The following is a 14,746-nucleotide window of genomic DNA, read 5'->3' on the forward strand; positions in this document are numbered from 1 at the left end:
GTGGCAAAGACTGTTAATTATTCCTCCATATACATTTTTGTTTTTTCTTGGAACACAAGCAGGGGGAATGGGACAGGGAGAAGCAGGTTTCCTGCTGAGCAGGGAGCCCCCCAATGGGGGTTGAATCTCAGAACCCTGGGATCATGACCTGAGCCAAAGGCAAATGCTCAATGACTGAGCCACCTAGGTGCCCTACTTTTGTTTTTTCTTTCAGTAATATAGACTTTTACCTGGACACATGGTCATCCAGTTGAGAATATATTTACAGCCATATGACCATATGTCTAAGTTCTGTTCACAGGATGTGAACAGAAGTGACCTATACAAATTTTGAACTGCATATTTAAAAGAAAGCTATCTGCTCTTCCATGCTTCTCTCTGTTCTCACTGGCAGGGAAATGTTAACAAAGTAGAATGGCCACTGCAATCCCAGAGAGGGAAACCACAGTTTAAGGATGGTAGAGCTACCTTATCATCCCTCGCTACTCAACTTTGGACTGCTGCATGAGAGGATAAACGTCTGTCTTATCTAAGCACAGTATTTTTTGGTCTCTTGTTAACAGCTTATTCTGTACAGTAACTAATTCAAGGACCAAGCCAACTCTACCATAGCACTATATAAGAGTTTCTTCTCTTATTCTGTAAGCATTTAAAAGCTGTTCATGTCAGGGGCTACTGTGATTAAAATATCCCTCTACTTTGGAGCAATCAGAAGTCCTCTTAGCATGGGTAACATATGAATGCTTATAACTAGGCAACATATAGAATAAGCGATATCAGATTATGAACCTTTTAAGTTCATGTTCTATGTTTTATTTATCTTTGACTCCCTAGCATTTATTATATACTTGGGACATCATAAGTTATAGGATGAATGAAAGAAAAATTAATAACAAGCATTATACTCAAGCCTCCTTTCCTAAGAGGTGTATAAATCACAAAGTAAGAATTCATCCAAGAAAAGAGGAACTTGAAATAGGTTATTCACAGTAATGGGAAGAACAGTTTGAATACCTGGAATGGGCTGTGATTTAGCTAGATTACTAAAATAAATCTGGATTCTGATAAACCTAGTTTCAGTATACATTCTGCCATGTTGGCTGAAAAAAATTAACTTATTTCCGAGTCTCAGTTTCTTCATTTGAAAATTTGCCAAGCTAGGAGGATTTAAACACGAAGTATGTGAAACTTGTAAAATATATTCATTCAGTGAATGATAACTTTCCTTTCTGTTTTATGATGTAATATAAATTTAGGGATTGAATAAGGAGGAGGATGCAACTGGATCAGCATTATCTGGGGTTACATGACATTTCAGTATGGAGTAGAATAAAGGCTATCCTGGAAGGAAAAGGTAGGAACAGTTATGTTCTTAAATGAGAGATTCTAATACAATTTAATGGCATGGTGGGAAGAGTGTCTAGATACAACAGTGGAAAATTTGGTATTGAACTAAAAAAGAAAAACTACTTAGGGTTCAGGGAAAGTAAATATACTTGATGATCAATACCAGGATGCTAATAATAGAATGAGGAACCATTCTTTGAAATTTAAGTGAGGTAATTAAGGATAAATAAAAGGCAGTATAATTCTCCAGAGCAGTTTGTAAAACTCATTACTCCTCTGCAATGATACAGATGAGGAAAAATTAGTGAAGGTCTGGGGATTCCGTTTAATAGCCTTCCAAGTAACAATGTTTTATATATAAAACATTTGCTTGACAGAAGGCTCTTAAATGGATGTAGCACATTGACTTCTTAAACAGGAGTCTTAAACTGAGTTCTTGAATTGTACTTTCTCATAGAAATACTGAGAGAACTGGCTTGGAGTATGAACAACTAAATTGTAAAAGGCTGGTGAGTTTCTACAAAAAGATGAACAGCAATAAAACAGCTAGTAAGAGAATCCAGGCTACACCCATTCTTTATTTTTTGGTACCAAAAATTTTTTTTTAAAGTTGTGGCAAAATACATACATAAAATTTGCCATTTTAACCAATCTTAAGTGTCCACAGTATTACGTGTGTGGCATTATGTATATCACAATGTTGTGTAATCATCACCACAAACTATCTCCAGAACTTCTTCCTCTTCCTCAACTGAAACTCTGTACCTTTTATTTATTATTATTTTTTTAAATATTTTATTTATTTATTTGACAGAGAGAATCACAAGTAGATGGAGAGGCAGGCGGAGAGAGAGAGAGGGAAGCAGGCTCCCTGCTGAGCAAAGAGCCCGATGCGGGACTCGATCCCAGGACGATCATGACCCGAGCCGAAGGCAGCGGCCTAACCCACTGAGCCACCCAGGCGCCCAACTCTGTACCTTTTAAACACTAACTCTCTGTTCCCTTCCCTCAGCCTCTAGAAACCACCCTACCACTTTCTGGCTCTATGATCTGACTACTCTAGGTACCTCTTATAAGTAGAATCATACATCTATATGTCATTTTGTGACTGTCTTATTTCATTTAGCATAATATCTTTAAGGTTCATCCATGCTGTACTATGTGTCAGAATTTCCTTCTTTTAAAGGCTAACTAAATTCCCCTGTATGTATATACTGCATTTTGTTTTGGGGGTATATACCCAGAAGTGGAATTGCTGAGTCATATGGTAATTCTATGTTTATTTTTTTGAGGAAATACCATATATTTCCCACAGTGGCTATAACATTTTACAGTTCCATCAACAATGTACAAGAATTCAAACTTTTCCATATCTTTGCCAATACAATGGGTATGAACTTGCATCTCACTGTGGTTTTGATTTGCATTTCCCCAATGGCTAATAATGCTGAGGATCACTTCACATACTTACAGGTCATCTGTACAACTTCTTTGGAGAATGTTCATTCGCACACTTTGCCTTTTTTTAATTCTGGTTTTGTTGTTGCTGTTGAGCTGTAAGAGTTTCTTTATATATTCTAGATATCTATCCCTTATCAGATATATAATTTGCAAATATTTTCTCACATTCCTTGGCTGCCTTAATTTTGATGATGTCCAGTTACCTAATTTTTCTTTTGTTGCCTAATCTTTTGTTTTCATATATAAGAAATCACCACTAAATCTAATGTCTAGAAACTTTCTATTATTTCTTCGAAGAGTTTTATAATATTAGCTCTTACATTAGGTTCTGGTTTGAGTTAACTTTTGTATTTGGTGAAAGGAAAATCCAATCCATGAACACAGAATTTTCTACAATTTGTTGATGTCTTTCTTTTTTCAGCAGTGTTTTGTAATTTTCAGTGTATAAGTCTGTTACCTACTTCGCTAAGTTTATTAAGTATATCAATATATACTATATTAAGTATATTAATTATACTATATAAAGTATATTATTTATTTTGATGATACTGCAAATGGAATTTTCTTAATTTCTTTTTCAGATTGTTTAATATTAATGTATAGAAAATCCTACTAATTTTTGTGTGTTGATTTTGTATCCTACAATTCTGCTGAATTTATTCGTTCTAACAGGTTTTGATGGAATCTTTAAGAGGTTTTCTACAAAGACATCATTTTATATATAACTTTCCAATCTGGATACTGTCCTTCTTGCCTAATTGCTCTGGGTAGGAATGTTGAAATATTTCCTTCTATTCCTGATTTGTTGAGTGTTTTTAAAAGGTTTTAAAAGGGTCTGAATTTTGTCAACTGCTTCTTCTGTATCAATTGAAATGATCATGTGGTTCCCCTTCCTTCATTTTGTTAAAGTGGTGTACTCCACTGACTAGTTTTTTATGCCAAAACATTTTTGCATTACAGGAATAAATCTTACTTGGTCAAGGTGAGGTGTATAATCCTTTTAATATGCTGTTGAATTTCCTATCATTTTGATGAGGATTTTTGTATTGATATTCATAAAAAATAATTAGTCTGCAGTTTTCTTGCAATGTCTGTATATGGGTTTGGTATGAAGGTCATGACGACCTCATAGAGTACATTAAGAAATGTTCCACCTTGTTCAATTTTTTGGAAGAGTATGAGAAAGACTACTGGTACTTCCTCTTTGAATGTTTGGCAGAATTTACCATGAAGCCACTGGGTACTAGGCGTTCTTTGTTCGGAACTTTTAAATGACTACCTGCCGATCAGCTCCCCTGAGTAATCTTACATTTGAATTCAAAATTTCCACATCGGGGCACCTGGGTGGCTCAGCTGTTAAGCGTCTGCCTCTGGCTCAAGTCATGATCCCAGGGTTCTGGGATCGAGCCCTGTATCGAGCTTCCTGCTCCACAGGGAGCCTGCTTCACCCTCTCCCACTCCCCTGCTTGTGCTCCCTCTCTTGCTATGTCTCTCTCTGTCAAGTAAATAAATAAAATTTTAAAAAATAAATAAATAGAAGTCTCTTAAAAAAAAAAAAAGACTTTCTCTGCCTTTCCCCTCTGCCCTTCACTCCCAAAATAAATAAGTAAAATCTTAAAAAAAATTTACAGTGTGTATGAAAGTAATGGAAGACAATGGTATTGGAAGAGAGACAGACACATAGAGATCAGTAAAACAGAATAAAGAATTCAGAAACAGACTCACCCTTAAAACAATTTTTCCAAATCAAATCAAGTAATAATTTCCTTTACCAAAATCACCACTCAGAGCCTTTGCTCTAATTTTCATACTGTAAGTTTGAGAGCTTGTCTGTATCATTTACTACTAAAGATTCTAGCTTGTTTTACTTTAAAGTTCAATTTCATTTCTGGGAGTAGTTAGATTCGAACAAATTAGTGATTTACACTTGGCATATCAGATTCTATAATTCAAAAAACAATAAATGTTTCATAAAATAAAATCCCAAGAAATGTCAAAAGGATATAGGTCTTTCTGGAATAACATTTTAGAAAAAAGTTAATTTAAAAAAAAAACAATGAATGAGATCAAAGTACAAAACTTTCTGTCACAACTCCTACTTCATTATACTATAGAGAATGTAATGGCTAATAAATCTGAATTTCAAAATGGTATACTGCTTTAAAGTGGGGATGATTACATTGTCTTCTGAGGATACAGATGCCTCTGCAGTCCCCTCATATGAAGTAGTCTACATCAAACCACAGGGTTTGGGCAATGGATGGTATAGAAAGTGGGAGAACAAAAAGATAAGCACTATCTTGCCTCATCATTGCTACTTCTGAACCAGTAGTCCTTTAAATTCAAGCAAAAGGCCATCCACAAGGAATTCAATTATACCTGTCTTTCCTCAGAACTGTTTATCCTACAACATACCAGCATTCTATCACATTCAAAAAGTATGGCTTTTCCCTTTTTTTAAAAAAAAGCTATTTTATTTACTTATTTGAAAGTACTCACACAAGCGTGCACAAGCAGGGAGGAGGGTCAGAGGGAGAGGTAAAAGTAGACTCTGCTGAGCAGGGAGCCTGATGTGGGGCTTGATCCCAGGACTCAGATCATGACCCCAGCCCAAGGCAAATGCTTAACCATCTGAGCTATGCAGGTGCCCCTTGGCTCTTCCTTTCACACAGTCTCTCCAAATACTCCTAATCTTATCACCACTTTAGATGAAGTGCTCTGAGTTTCTTGAATTTCTCAATCCCACTCGGGCTATCCACTTTCATGACAACATTATGAATTTCCTAAACATCAATTCAAAAATTCATTAGTAATAGTCTATTACTAATAGACCTCTCACATTATTCTACTCCTTCTGTATCTCTTCTCTCTCTTCATGGAGACCTCAGACATAAACCCTCTTTTTGTTCTTAGCCTATTAGACTCCTAGATTAACTTCTTTCTGATGTTAGTTTGTATTTCAAAGCACACAATTTCAATTGCTTTTGTACCCACTTTCTAGCCACCTAACCATGCTTCTATCTTAACTCTGCAATATCCTAATCCTAGATTTGGCTATCTGCTCATTCTACTTCTATACCAAGAAAACTGCTGAAAAAAATGACCAACAAACATGGATTGATACCACCAAAAATTCATGGTAAATGTTGGATGCAACACTTTTCTTCTGTCATTTGTTAAATGAAATTGTTTCAATTCTTTACTACCACAGAATATCCTAAAATAACTTCACTCAGATGACCCCACCTTGTATCTCATAGAAGATATAAATATAAATAAAAAGAGTCTCTTACATTACAACCCTTCTTTTTTTTATTGAATAAATTTGACATGTAACATTGTATACATTTAAGGTATACAGTGGGTACTTTGATACATTTACATATTGTAATGATTGCCTCTGTAGCAAAATTTATCACATTATATAATTATAGCACAATATTATTGTCTATATTTATTATACTGTGCATTAGATGTCTATGGCTTATTCACAACTTGTTATAAGTTTATACCCTTAAACACCATCAGACTTATCCCCACCTCCTAATGGTAATCACCATTTTACTGTTTTTAATAGGTCTGACTTCTTTAGATTCCACATATAAATGATAGGTGATAATCCTGCTAATTGCCACCATTTCCAATCTGTAAACTTATCTTTGTGTACATCTATATTTTTTTCTTGTTCCTTCCAGTTCTCAGAGGAATAGGCATTTCTCCTCTTGTTTCATAGTCAATTCTTTAACCTAGTTTTGACTCTCCAATAACCAACTGGTTGGCCTTATTTCCTTCCTCTTACACTCTTACCCTACAAATACTCCTTTGCCCTATACACTCGAACCTGGAAATGCTATTTTTTTGAAGGCTGTAATAAAGGCTTCTGGATCTGTATTGCAACCATCCATTGGACAATTTCAGTTGCATGTTCCACAGGTAACTAAACCTCGTAACTAAAACCTAATTATGCATTTTATTTCCCCATCTATAAATCTCTATCTTCTTCTCTACTGATTCTTTCAGTTATCGGCACCACCGTCAATCTAGTTTTCTATTCTAGTTACCTGGGTATCATCCTAGAATCTATGTTATCACACTCAGAAGTGGCCTGCATTCAGGTGGCACCTGGTTTCCATTCTATTTCCTAAATAATCTTAGACCTCTTTCTTAATTCATCCCTAATGCTTAAGTTCTCATGTTAACTGCTTGAAATGAGTGCCATTTATTTTTTTTACACTGATATATAATATATATACAGTTGACTCTTGAACAGCCTTGGTCCACTTATATGTGGATATTTTTCTAATAAATACAGTACATTACTATATAAATGTACTTTTCTTCCTTATAATTTTCTTAGTAACATTTTCTTTTCTGTAGCTTACTTTATTTTAAGAATATGGTATATAATACATATAACATACAAAATATGTGTTAATGAATTGTTTATGTATTGGTAAGGCTTCCGGTGAACAGTAGACTATTAGTAGTTATGTTTTTAGAGAATCAAAAGTTACATGCAGATCTCTATGTTGGGGGTCAGTACCCCTAACCCCCATGGTTGTTCAAAGGCCAACTAACATATATATTAATAGATATTTATATATAATTATACATGTTTTATATATATATAAGTATATATATATTTATATATGTCCCAATGCCAGGAAGACTTTTTTAAAGCATATATATTAATCCTTCAGTAAATTTGGACTGAATAAGAACACAGTATGAACAACTTAGTCATATTCCTCATGATAGGGCCCTAATCTACCTTCACAGCTGCTTTTCCTGTACTGCTCTACTGTTCTTGTTGGAGCCATAGAATCACCTTATTGTACGTGGAATGTCCCATGTATTCCCTTACTTTTGTGTTTTTATTATATATACTAATCCCCCTGCTTTCAGGACTCTTCTTCCTCATCTACCCAACTCCTAATCTTAGCACAAGCATCGGACTTGAGAGTGAGCTTATGACCTGATTCTCTCAGACTGATTTAGGTACTTCTTCCTTGTGTTTATCTGTTATTCCCCACAGATCTCCACTCTAACACTTAGTATACTGTGGTCATAACTATGAATCTTCCTTTTTATCTTCTTATTGGAACTTATCCTTATTAAGGAAAGTTCCTTAAGGGTGTAAACTATATTTTGTTTCAGCATCCTCAAAACCTCATCAAAGGCCCAGTATACAGCATGCACACATTGATTTTTCTTAAATAAATCAGCACAGTTGGAGTTTAGTATATAAGAAAGAGAATATACATATTTTCTTCTATTCCTGAGTACTTGACAAATACTTAAAAACCAAAAAAAAAAAAACCAAAAAAAACCCCTTTAACCTCCTTTGGATAATTGCTGATGTGAGCAAAGGCTTCTCCCATGGCAGTTAAAAGGTTAAATCACAAGTTTCTGGTTGCTTACCAGTGAAGGCAGAGGAGCAGTTAGAGAAATTTCTGTTTCTGCTTCAACCTAAGAATATCTCAGTACTCCTCTTCCCTAACTCTGTTTCTTAACTTTCCTAGAACAAGTATAAGATTGTTGAAGTTTCTTACTGAACCTAATGGGAAAATAAGAATAAAAGTTGGGATTTTTTTATGTTGTTTTTAAAAAAGTGATTATGCCTTATACCTGAGCTAGAAAGGCAAAGAAATCCAAATTCTAAACTTCAATAATTTTGGAAAACTCCCTGTTACTGTTATGCCCATTTCTCTTACGTACCATTAAGGAAGACCTAGTCCATAAGTCTACCCATATAACTGGAAGTAATCTTTTGTAAATGAACAGGAAAATCACAAATAATAATGATTTTTGAGAAATACAAGGAAGTATATATAACATCTAGTTTTACAGATGTGTCAAGTAGAAAGGATGAAGAGAATTGTGCAGTTCCTATATTTATAGAAGAAACTAAGAATTGCATGGCCAGCGTATTTCTTAGACTTCAGAATTTTAAGGCTAATAAAATTGTTTCTTAAATGAGGTAATCAATTTAAGATCCCCACTTTCCACTGCCTGTTGAAACTATTGCAAGGTTGGCCCTTGGCTGGCATCTGGAAACTTGACTTGTTTTAAAGCTGATAAAAGTGATAAAGTTGGCTGCTGTGCCAGCTTAATTAGACTATACCATGAGATTTATGGTGAAGACCTACTTTCGTTCTGAGAATCTGAAATTTTGGCTGATACAGGATATCTGAGAATCTGAAATTTTGGCTGATACAGGATATCTGAGAGTCTGAAATTTTGGTTGACACAGGCGATCTATGTGACCAGCTCTTAATAAACCCCCCAAATTCTTGAGTCTCAAATGGAGTTCCCTATGTAGAAGGACTGTATATGTGTGACTAAGTTTTTGAAGCTGGAGGTAGGGTACACTCTGTGTGAACCCTCACAGGACGGAAAGAGCATAGGAGGCCTGCATGTGGATCCCTCTAGAGTCTGCCTGATGTTGTACATTAATGATCTGGCTCTGTGTCTTATCACATCACTGTAATACATCTTAGCTATGAGTGTTACTGTATACTAAGTCCTATGAGTCCCTCTAGCCAACACAGGACATGTTTTATGGTATCGGGGGACCCCCAAAACACTCCTAAATAGTGGCGTTAAACAAGAAAACAAAAACACTTTCATTATCATCTCACAATAGTGTTAATAAAATTCTGCCCTACAATCTGATCGTATGGAAGTATAGTATGAGAATAAAGAACAGAATTTTAGCATTATGAGAAGTTCACTACATTATTTTTCTCATTTTGCTGCAGACCAGTGATGACCTAATCATGGATCAGTAACAGACATCTGCCTGGGAACTACTAAACTACATTTATGCAAAAATAACTTTCCTCTAATTAACCCTCTTTTGAAACTGAAAATTAAAAAATTATTTATGGAGGATAATGCTCTTTATGAACTCTTCCCTTGGGTCACAATTTAAAAAAAAAACAACAAATAAGAATCTTAAATCTTAAATTATATCTCTGTGTTTTAGTTATTGTAGTTCAAGAAAGTTTCTAATAAATACAGTATTTTCCACTTGCAAAAGATTCTCAAATTTCCATTTACCAAGACAAATAAGAACCTTCAAAACTAAAACCATATACCTTTTGTTGTAGTTCTTTCACTGCAGAATCTCTATCCATACATGCCTGTCGAAAGGCTTCGTAAGCTTTATTGAGTTGCTCACCAATATTTTTATCCATTCCTCTCTGTTCTGTAGCATCACTATAAAGGATGGAGTAAATGACAGGTCTGGAAAATAATAAGAACAATTTAGTTAGCTATTAAATTATACAAAATTATACAAATCTCATTTCTAAAATGCATCTTATAGACAGCTCAATACAGTTTATCATGAAGATTATAGCCCCAAGTACTATAAAGGTTTATAAAGGCAAATAAGTCTCATCTAAAATCCTGATTGGAAATCTTTTTTTTTAAAATATTTTTATTTATTTATATGACAGACAGGAGATCACAAGTAGACAGAGAGGCAGGCAGAGAGAGACAGAGAAGCAGGGTCCCTGCTGAGCAGAGAGCCCGATGCCTGGCTCAATCCCAGGACCCTGGGATCATGACCTGAGCCGAAGGCAGAGGCTTTAACCCACTGAGCCACCCAGGCGCCCCTGATTAGAAATCTTAAGAAACATTAACTTCTTCAATTTTTAATATTCTTTACTGATGTTCAAGATGCAAGTGGGGTTTCAGTTCAAGATGCTACTTTGAAAATAGTAATCTAAAAATGCAACCTTAAAATGGAGAAATATGAAAGGCCATTTGTTATTAATATTTTATTATAGAAATGCACAACAGGATTAGCAATGTGGGAAGGGATTTCTTTTTACTAAACGGACAGTTATTCCCACTTACAAGGTGAATTCTTGCTACACTGAAATTAGAGTGAAATTAAATAGATAATAAATGTTTGTGGATGGAGTTCACACTGTTGTTATCGCAGAGCAATTAAAATGTGTGAAAATGCTCTTATTTTAGCACAAAATCTAGGGAGAGTTGCTGTTGGATTGTACATTAAAAAAGAAAAATCACATCCCTTCAGTCCTACCCACACTCCCTATTAGTTTTCCAAACTCCCTGCTGTTTCTGAACTACAGGTGCTTTACAGAGTGGAGGTAATTTGATTTTATCATCACAATTTGCATAATATTTCTAACCACATTCCTTGGCTCTGAGCAGAGGGCCATGTAATGATTCTGATTTTTCCTGTCCAGCTGTAAAAACCACACCACAGGACTTTTCTCTTAATCTTCCGAAAGCCACAGAATAGATAAAGTTCTCTATCAGTCATGTGGGGTTTGGGGGAACCAAATTATTTCACTTCTTTATGATTGGAAATCCTTCATAATCACAGTCTCTAATCTTTCATCTGTCCTTTCATTTTGGGTACACAATGCTTTTTAAAAAATTGTAGTGTTTTACATTAAAATACAATTCATGTGACATAAAATTCACCATATTAAAGTGTACATTTCTGTACCTTTTTGTATATTCACTATGTTGTACAATCATCATTACCTAATTCCATACTTGTGTATGCATACAAATAGTATAACTTTCTATCATTCAAAGGATTTAAGGCAGCTTATAAAAATATAAGCAAGATTAAAAATAGGCATACAAGCAGGCAAAGAAATGAAGGACAGGCAGCTATCAGGACAGTAATACAGTATAAAATGCTAATGCAGAAATGAGAGGTTTAAGTAACTATGTGGCTAACTTACCTATTGCTGTCTTAAAAAGCTGCACAAAATGTCAACATAAAACACACCTATATTTTAAAATCAGAGACAAGTAAGACCTTGAGTTGGAAACCCATCTAACTTTTTATTTTGTTCTATCACTGAATGACTCTGTGACCTTGATACAGGGCCACTAAATCTTTCTGACCCCCAGGTTCTTTCTCTCCAATACAAAAAAGATGTTTGGACTTGATTTCGAAGAAACTTCTTTGTTCAACAGTTCTTGAGTCTGAGAGTCTAAAAAATGCATGTCTGTTCCATCAAAAAGGTGCATTCTTGTTTTTAAAAATGTAAATGCAGTACTAAAAATAGCTGCATCATATGCAAGTAAATCATGTGGATGCTTCACTTCAGGTCCTTGAATTAGATCACACAAATGTCACTAAGAAGAGTTACTGAATAAATTCCACATGGATGCATCCTATTTCCTGAAATAAGAATGTAAGCTGGAGAGATATGATTCAGGTCAATACAACTAAATAAAGGATACATTTAATTTCTATCTCACATCCAGTAAGAGAATCGGGTGTTAGATCAGTGACACTGACCAGAGAAAAAGGAAACAGTCGCTGGGACCCAACTAATTAAATTGGACAGATTTCAAATATTAACACTCTGAACTTTAAAGCCACTTGTTCCTCTATTTTTTTTAAAGGATTTGTTAAGTGTAAAATTAATTTCACAATTTAAGAGGCAGTCACATTTCAATTACATTTTGGTATGCCTGCTGCAAAACTTGCCAGGCTCCAGGGAAATGGTTTTATTTATAGTAAACATGCTCAAACCCAAATCTCATTGCCTAAACCCAGGAGATCCAAGCTAAGGCAACCTCAACCTTGGAAACACTCTTCTAAGTACATTTTCAGGAAAGCCTCCCATGGTAGTATCTTTATTCTCGGTCTGATCTGCTGGCTTCCTTCCATCACTGGAGAAGAAGATTAAGTCACTGATACCCCAGAAGGTATCTGGGCAGGCAGAATGCAAAGCACTCCCACCTACCCAAGGCAATCCCCCTGAAGCCAGGATAGTCCCTACCCACCCACATCTGACCCTCTGGCAGTAGTTCCTCCCCCATCACCCCACCCCAGTGTGTTTCCTGTGAGAAGGAAAATGAAGGACAAGTTCCTGTTCTGCCTCCTCCCAGGGTCTACTGTGTGTGTGCCCAACCCAGGAGGAAGCACCCACAAAAAAAAAAAAAAAAAAAAAAAAAAAAAATCCCTGGGCAGCAGGCTGCTTCCTCTTTCATTAATTCCTTGGGTCAGTAATTAAACTGTTCTAAGGTAGGAGAGGTAGTCTATGCAAGGGAGATAACTTTATCTTCCCTTTGTAAAGTTTCCCAGCTCCAACAAAGGTTTGCCAAAGTTTCCCAGCTCCGACAAAGGTTTGTCAACTGCTAGGACCAAACTTAGATGTTAATAAAACGGATCCCATTACTATTCAAATCAATTAGCAAAAATAAAGTTTATGTTTACTTGTTACATGTAAGGCACTTTTGTGGGGTATGGCAAGGAGCTTCAGAGAGTACCACCTCGGAGTTATGTTCCTTTTACAAAGTTCTTTCACCAATTCTTTGTTTTTAAATTCACATCCCATTTGACGGATAAGGGCTCAGGGGCATTAAATGACTTGCCTAGAGCTACAAAGCAATAAGCAAGGGAACTGGGACTATAGCTTTGAAATTCTTCATTCAAAAACAGTTTATTAAAGACAACTGCAGGGACGCCTGAGTGGCTCAGTTGTTAAGTGTTTGCCTTTGGCTCTGGTCATGATCACAGAATCCTGGGATCGAGCCTGCTTCTTCCTCCCCCCCCCCCCCCCCGTCCCCCCCATTGTGTTCTCTCTTGCTGTCTGTCAAATAAATAAATCTTGAAATAAAATAAAATAAAGGCAACTGCAAAGTATTCTCCCAGGATGCCACGGTGGATATGTTCATTTGATAAAACACTGCCAAGTACAAACAAAGCCTGTACTGAGCACCACTGACAATGAGAACGAAACTAATACAAAACCCATCTTCACAAAAGCACCATTAGCTATAATTTAAAATACACACACACACACACATTCTGAGGTATCCAAAGGCTACAGAATTGGGAAAGTGGTCACATCTATTTCTGAGGTTTAGGAAAGGCTTTGAGAAGTAGGTAACATTTGCACTAGGTTTTGAATTATGGATAGGAATGATCTCACCCATTCCTTTTATTTATCAAATAGCAGTCATCCTTTCTACAGCAGGTTCCCAAGGGCTACAAAGATGTTTTTAGTGTTAAGATAATATCCATTCTTCATGAAAAAAAAGGCTAGGATAATAAGCATTTCTTTATGCATTGTTCAGCTTGATTCTTCTTCTTTCTTTTTTTAAATATTTACTTGAGAGAGACCGAGAGCATGCCATGGATGGGGGTGGGCACAGAGAGAGAATCTCAAGCAGACTCGGTGCCTCAGTGAGAAGCCCCCACATGGGGCTTGATCTCAGGATCCCAAGATCATGACCTAAGCCACCAAACTGAGCAGAAATCAAGAGTCAGGCACTTCACCAACTGAGCCACCCAGGCTCCACTTCATTTTTCTGATCATGCTATTCTTAAACCTAAGACAATTCTTCAGCATAACAGTGATGGTTATTTATAGAAATGACTGATTACGCTAGTGCTCTTCCCATGATACTTGAAAAGCAGCAGCAGTGAGAATGAAATAAAGGATAAATCTTGTATCTTCAATAGACCTCAATTTTCCTTTCTTTTAAAATGAAGGGGCTAAATGATATAATCTCCCTCAACTTTATGATTATATAGCATTTCCAAACAAATACAGAGGACTGAAGCTATTTCTTGGGAAATACAGCAATATACTTTTCCTCATAGGATACCAGCTTTCAAAGTAGTAGTCATTTTGTTAAACTGTACTATAAACTAGGCCTTGGTTACAAACCAGCTGATACAGCATTTAATTTCAAGATGGTGAGAAGCATGGAGTAAAAGTTATATAGGGTGTCCTGGAATTAAAGAGATGATATGACACTGTGAAAATGTGTGATATAAAAATATGTGCAATAACACTGTGAAGATGACTCTATTTATTTAATAACATTTATGTATGTCTTCCTAACACAATTACATAGAATGAACAAAGTAAGGGCTTTGGATTCAGATCCCATATCTGCAATTTTCTAGCCATTTACTTGG

General features: G+C 35.8%; 1 protein-coding gene across 20 annotated transcripts in view; it reads right to left on the minus strand.

The window, feature by feature from the left end:
- Nucleotides 1-14,746, minus strand: part of TANK (TRAF family member associated NFKB activator) — an 87,982-nt gene that overhangs the window by 43,330 nt on the left and 29,906 nt on the right. For all 20 annotated transcript variants that reach the window (XR_014300670.1, XR_014300671.1, XR_014300672.1 and 17 more), the window contains one exon: nt 9,909-10,056. Coding sequence is in view for 15 of the 20 variants with exons in the window: in XM_082691286.1 (XP_082547412.1) it covers nt 9,909-10,056 (148 nt within the window). In the remaining 5 variants the exon portion in view is untranslated. The remainder of the gene's footprint in view (nt 1-9,908; nt 10,057-14,746) is intronic.

The sequence above is a fragment of the Mustela nivalis genome (genome assembly GCF_964662115.1).
Source record: "Mustela nivalis genome assembly, chromosome: 11".
NCBI lineage: Eukaryota > Metazoa > Chordata > Mammalia > Carnivora > Mustelidae > Mustela > Mustela nivalis.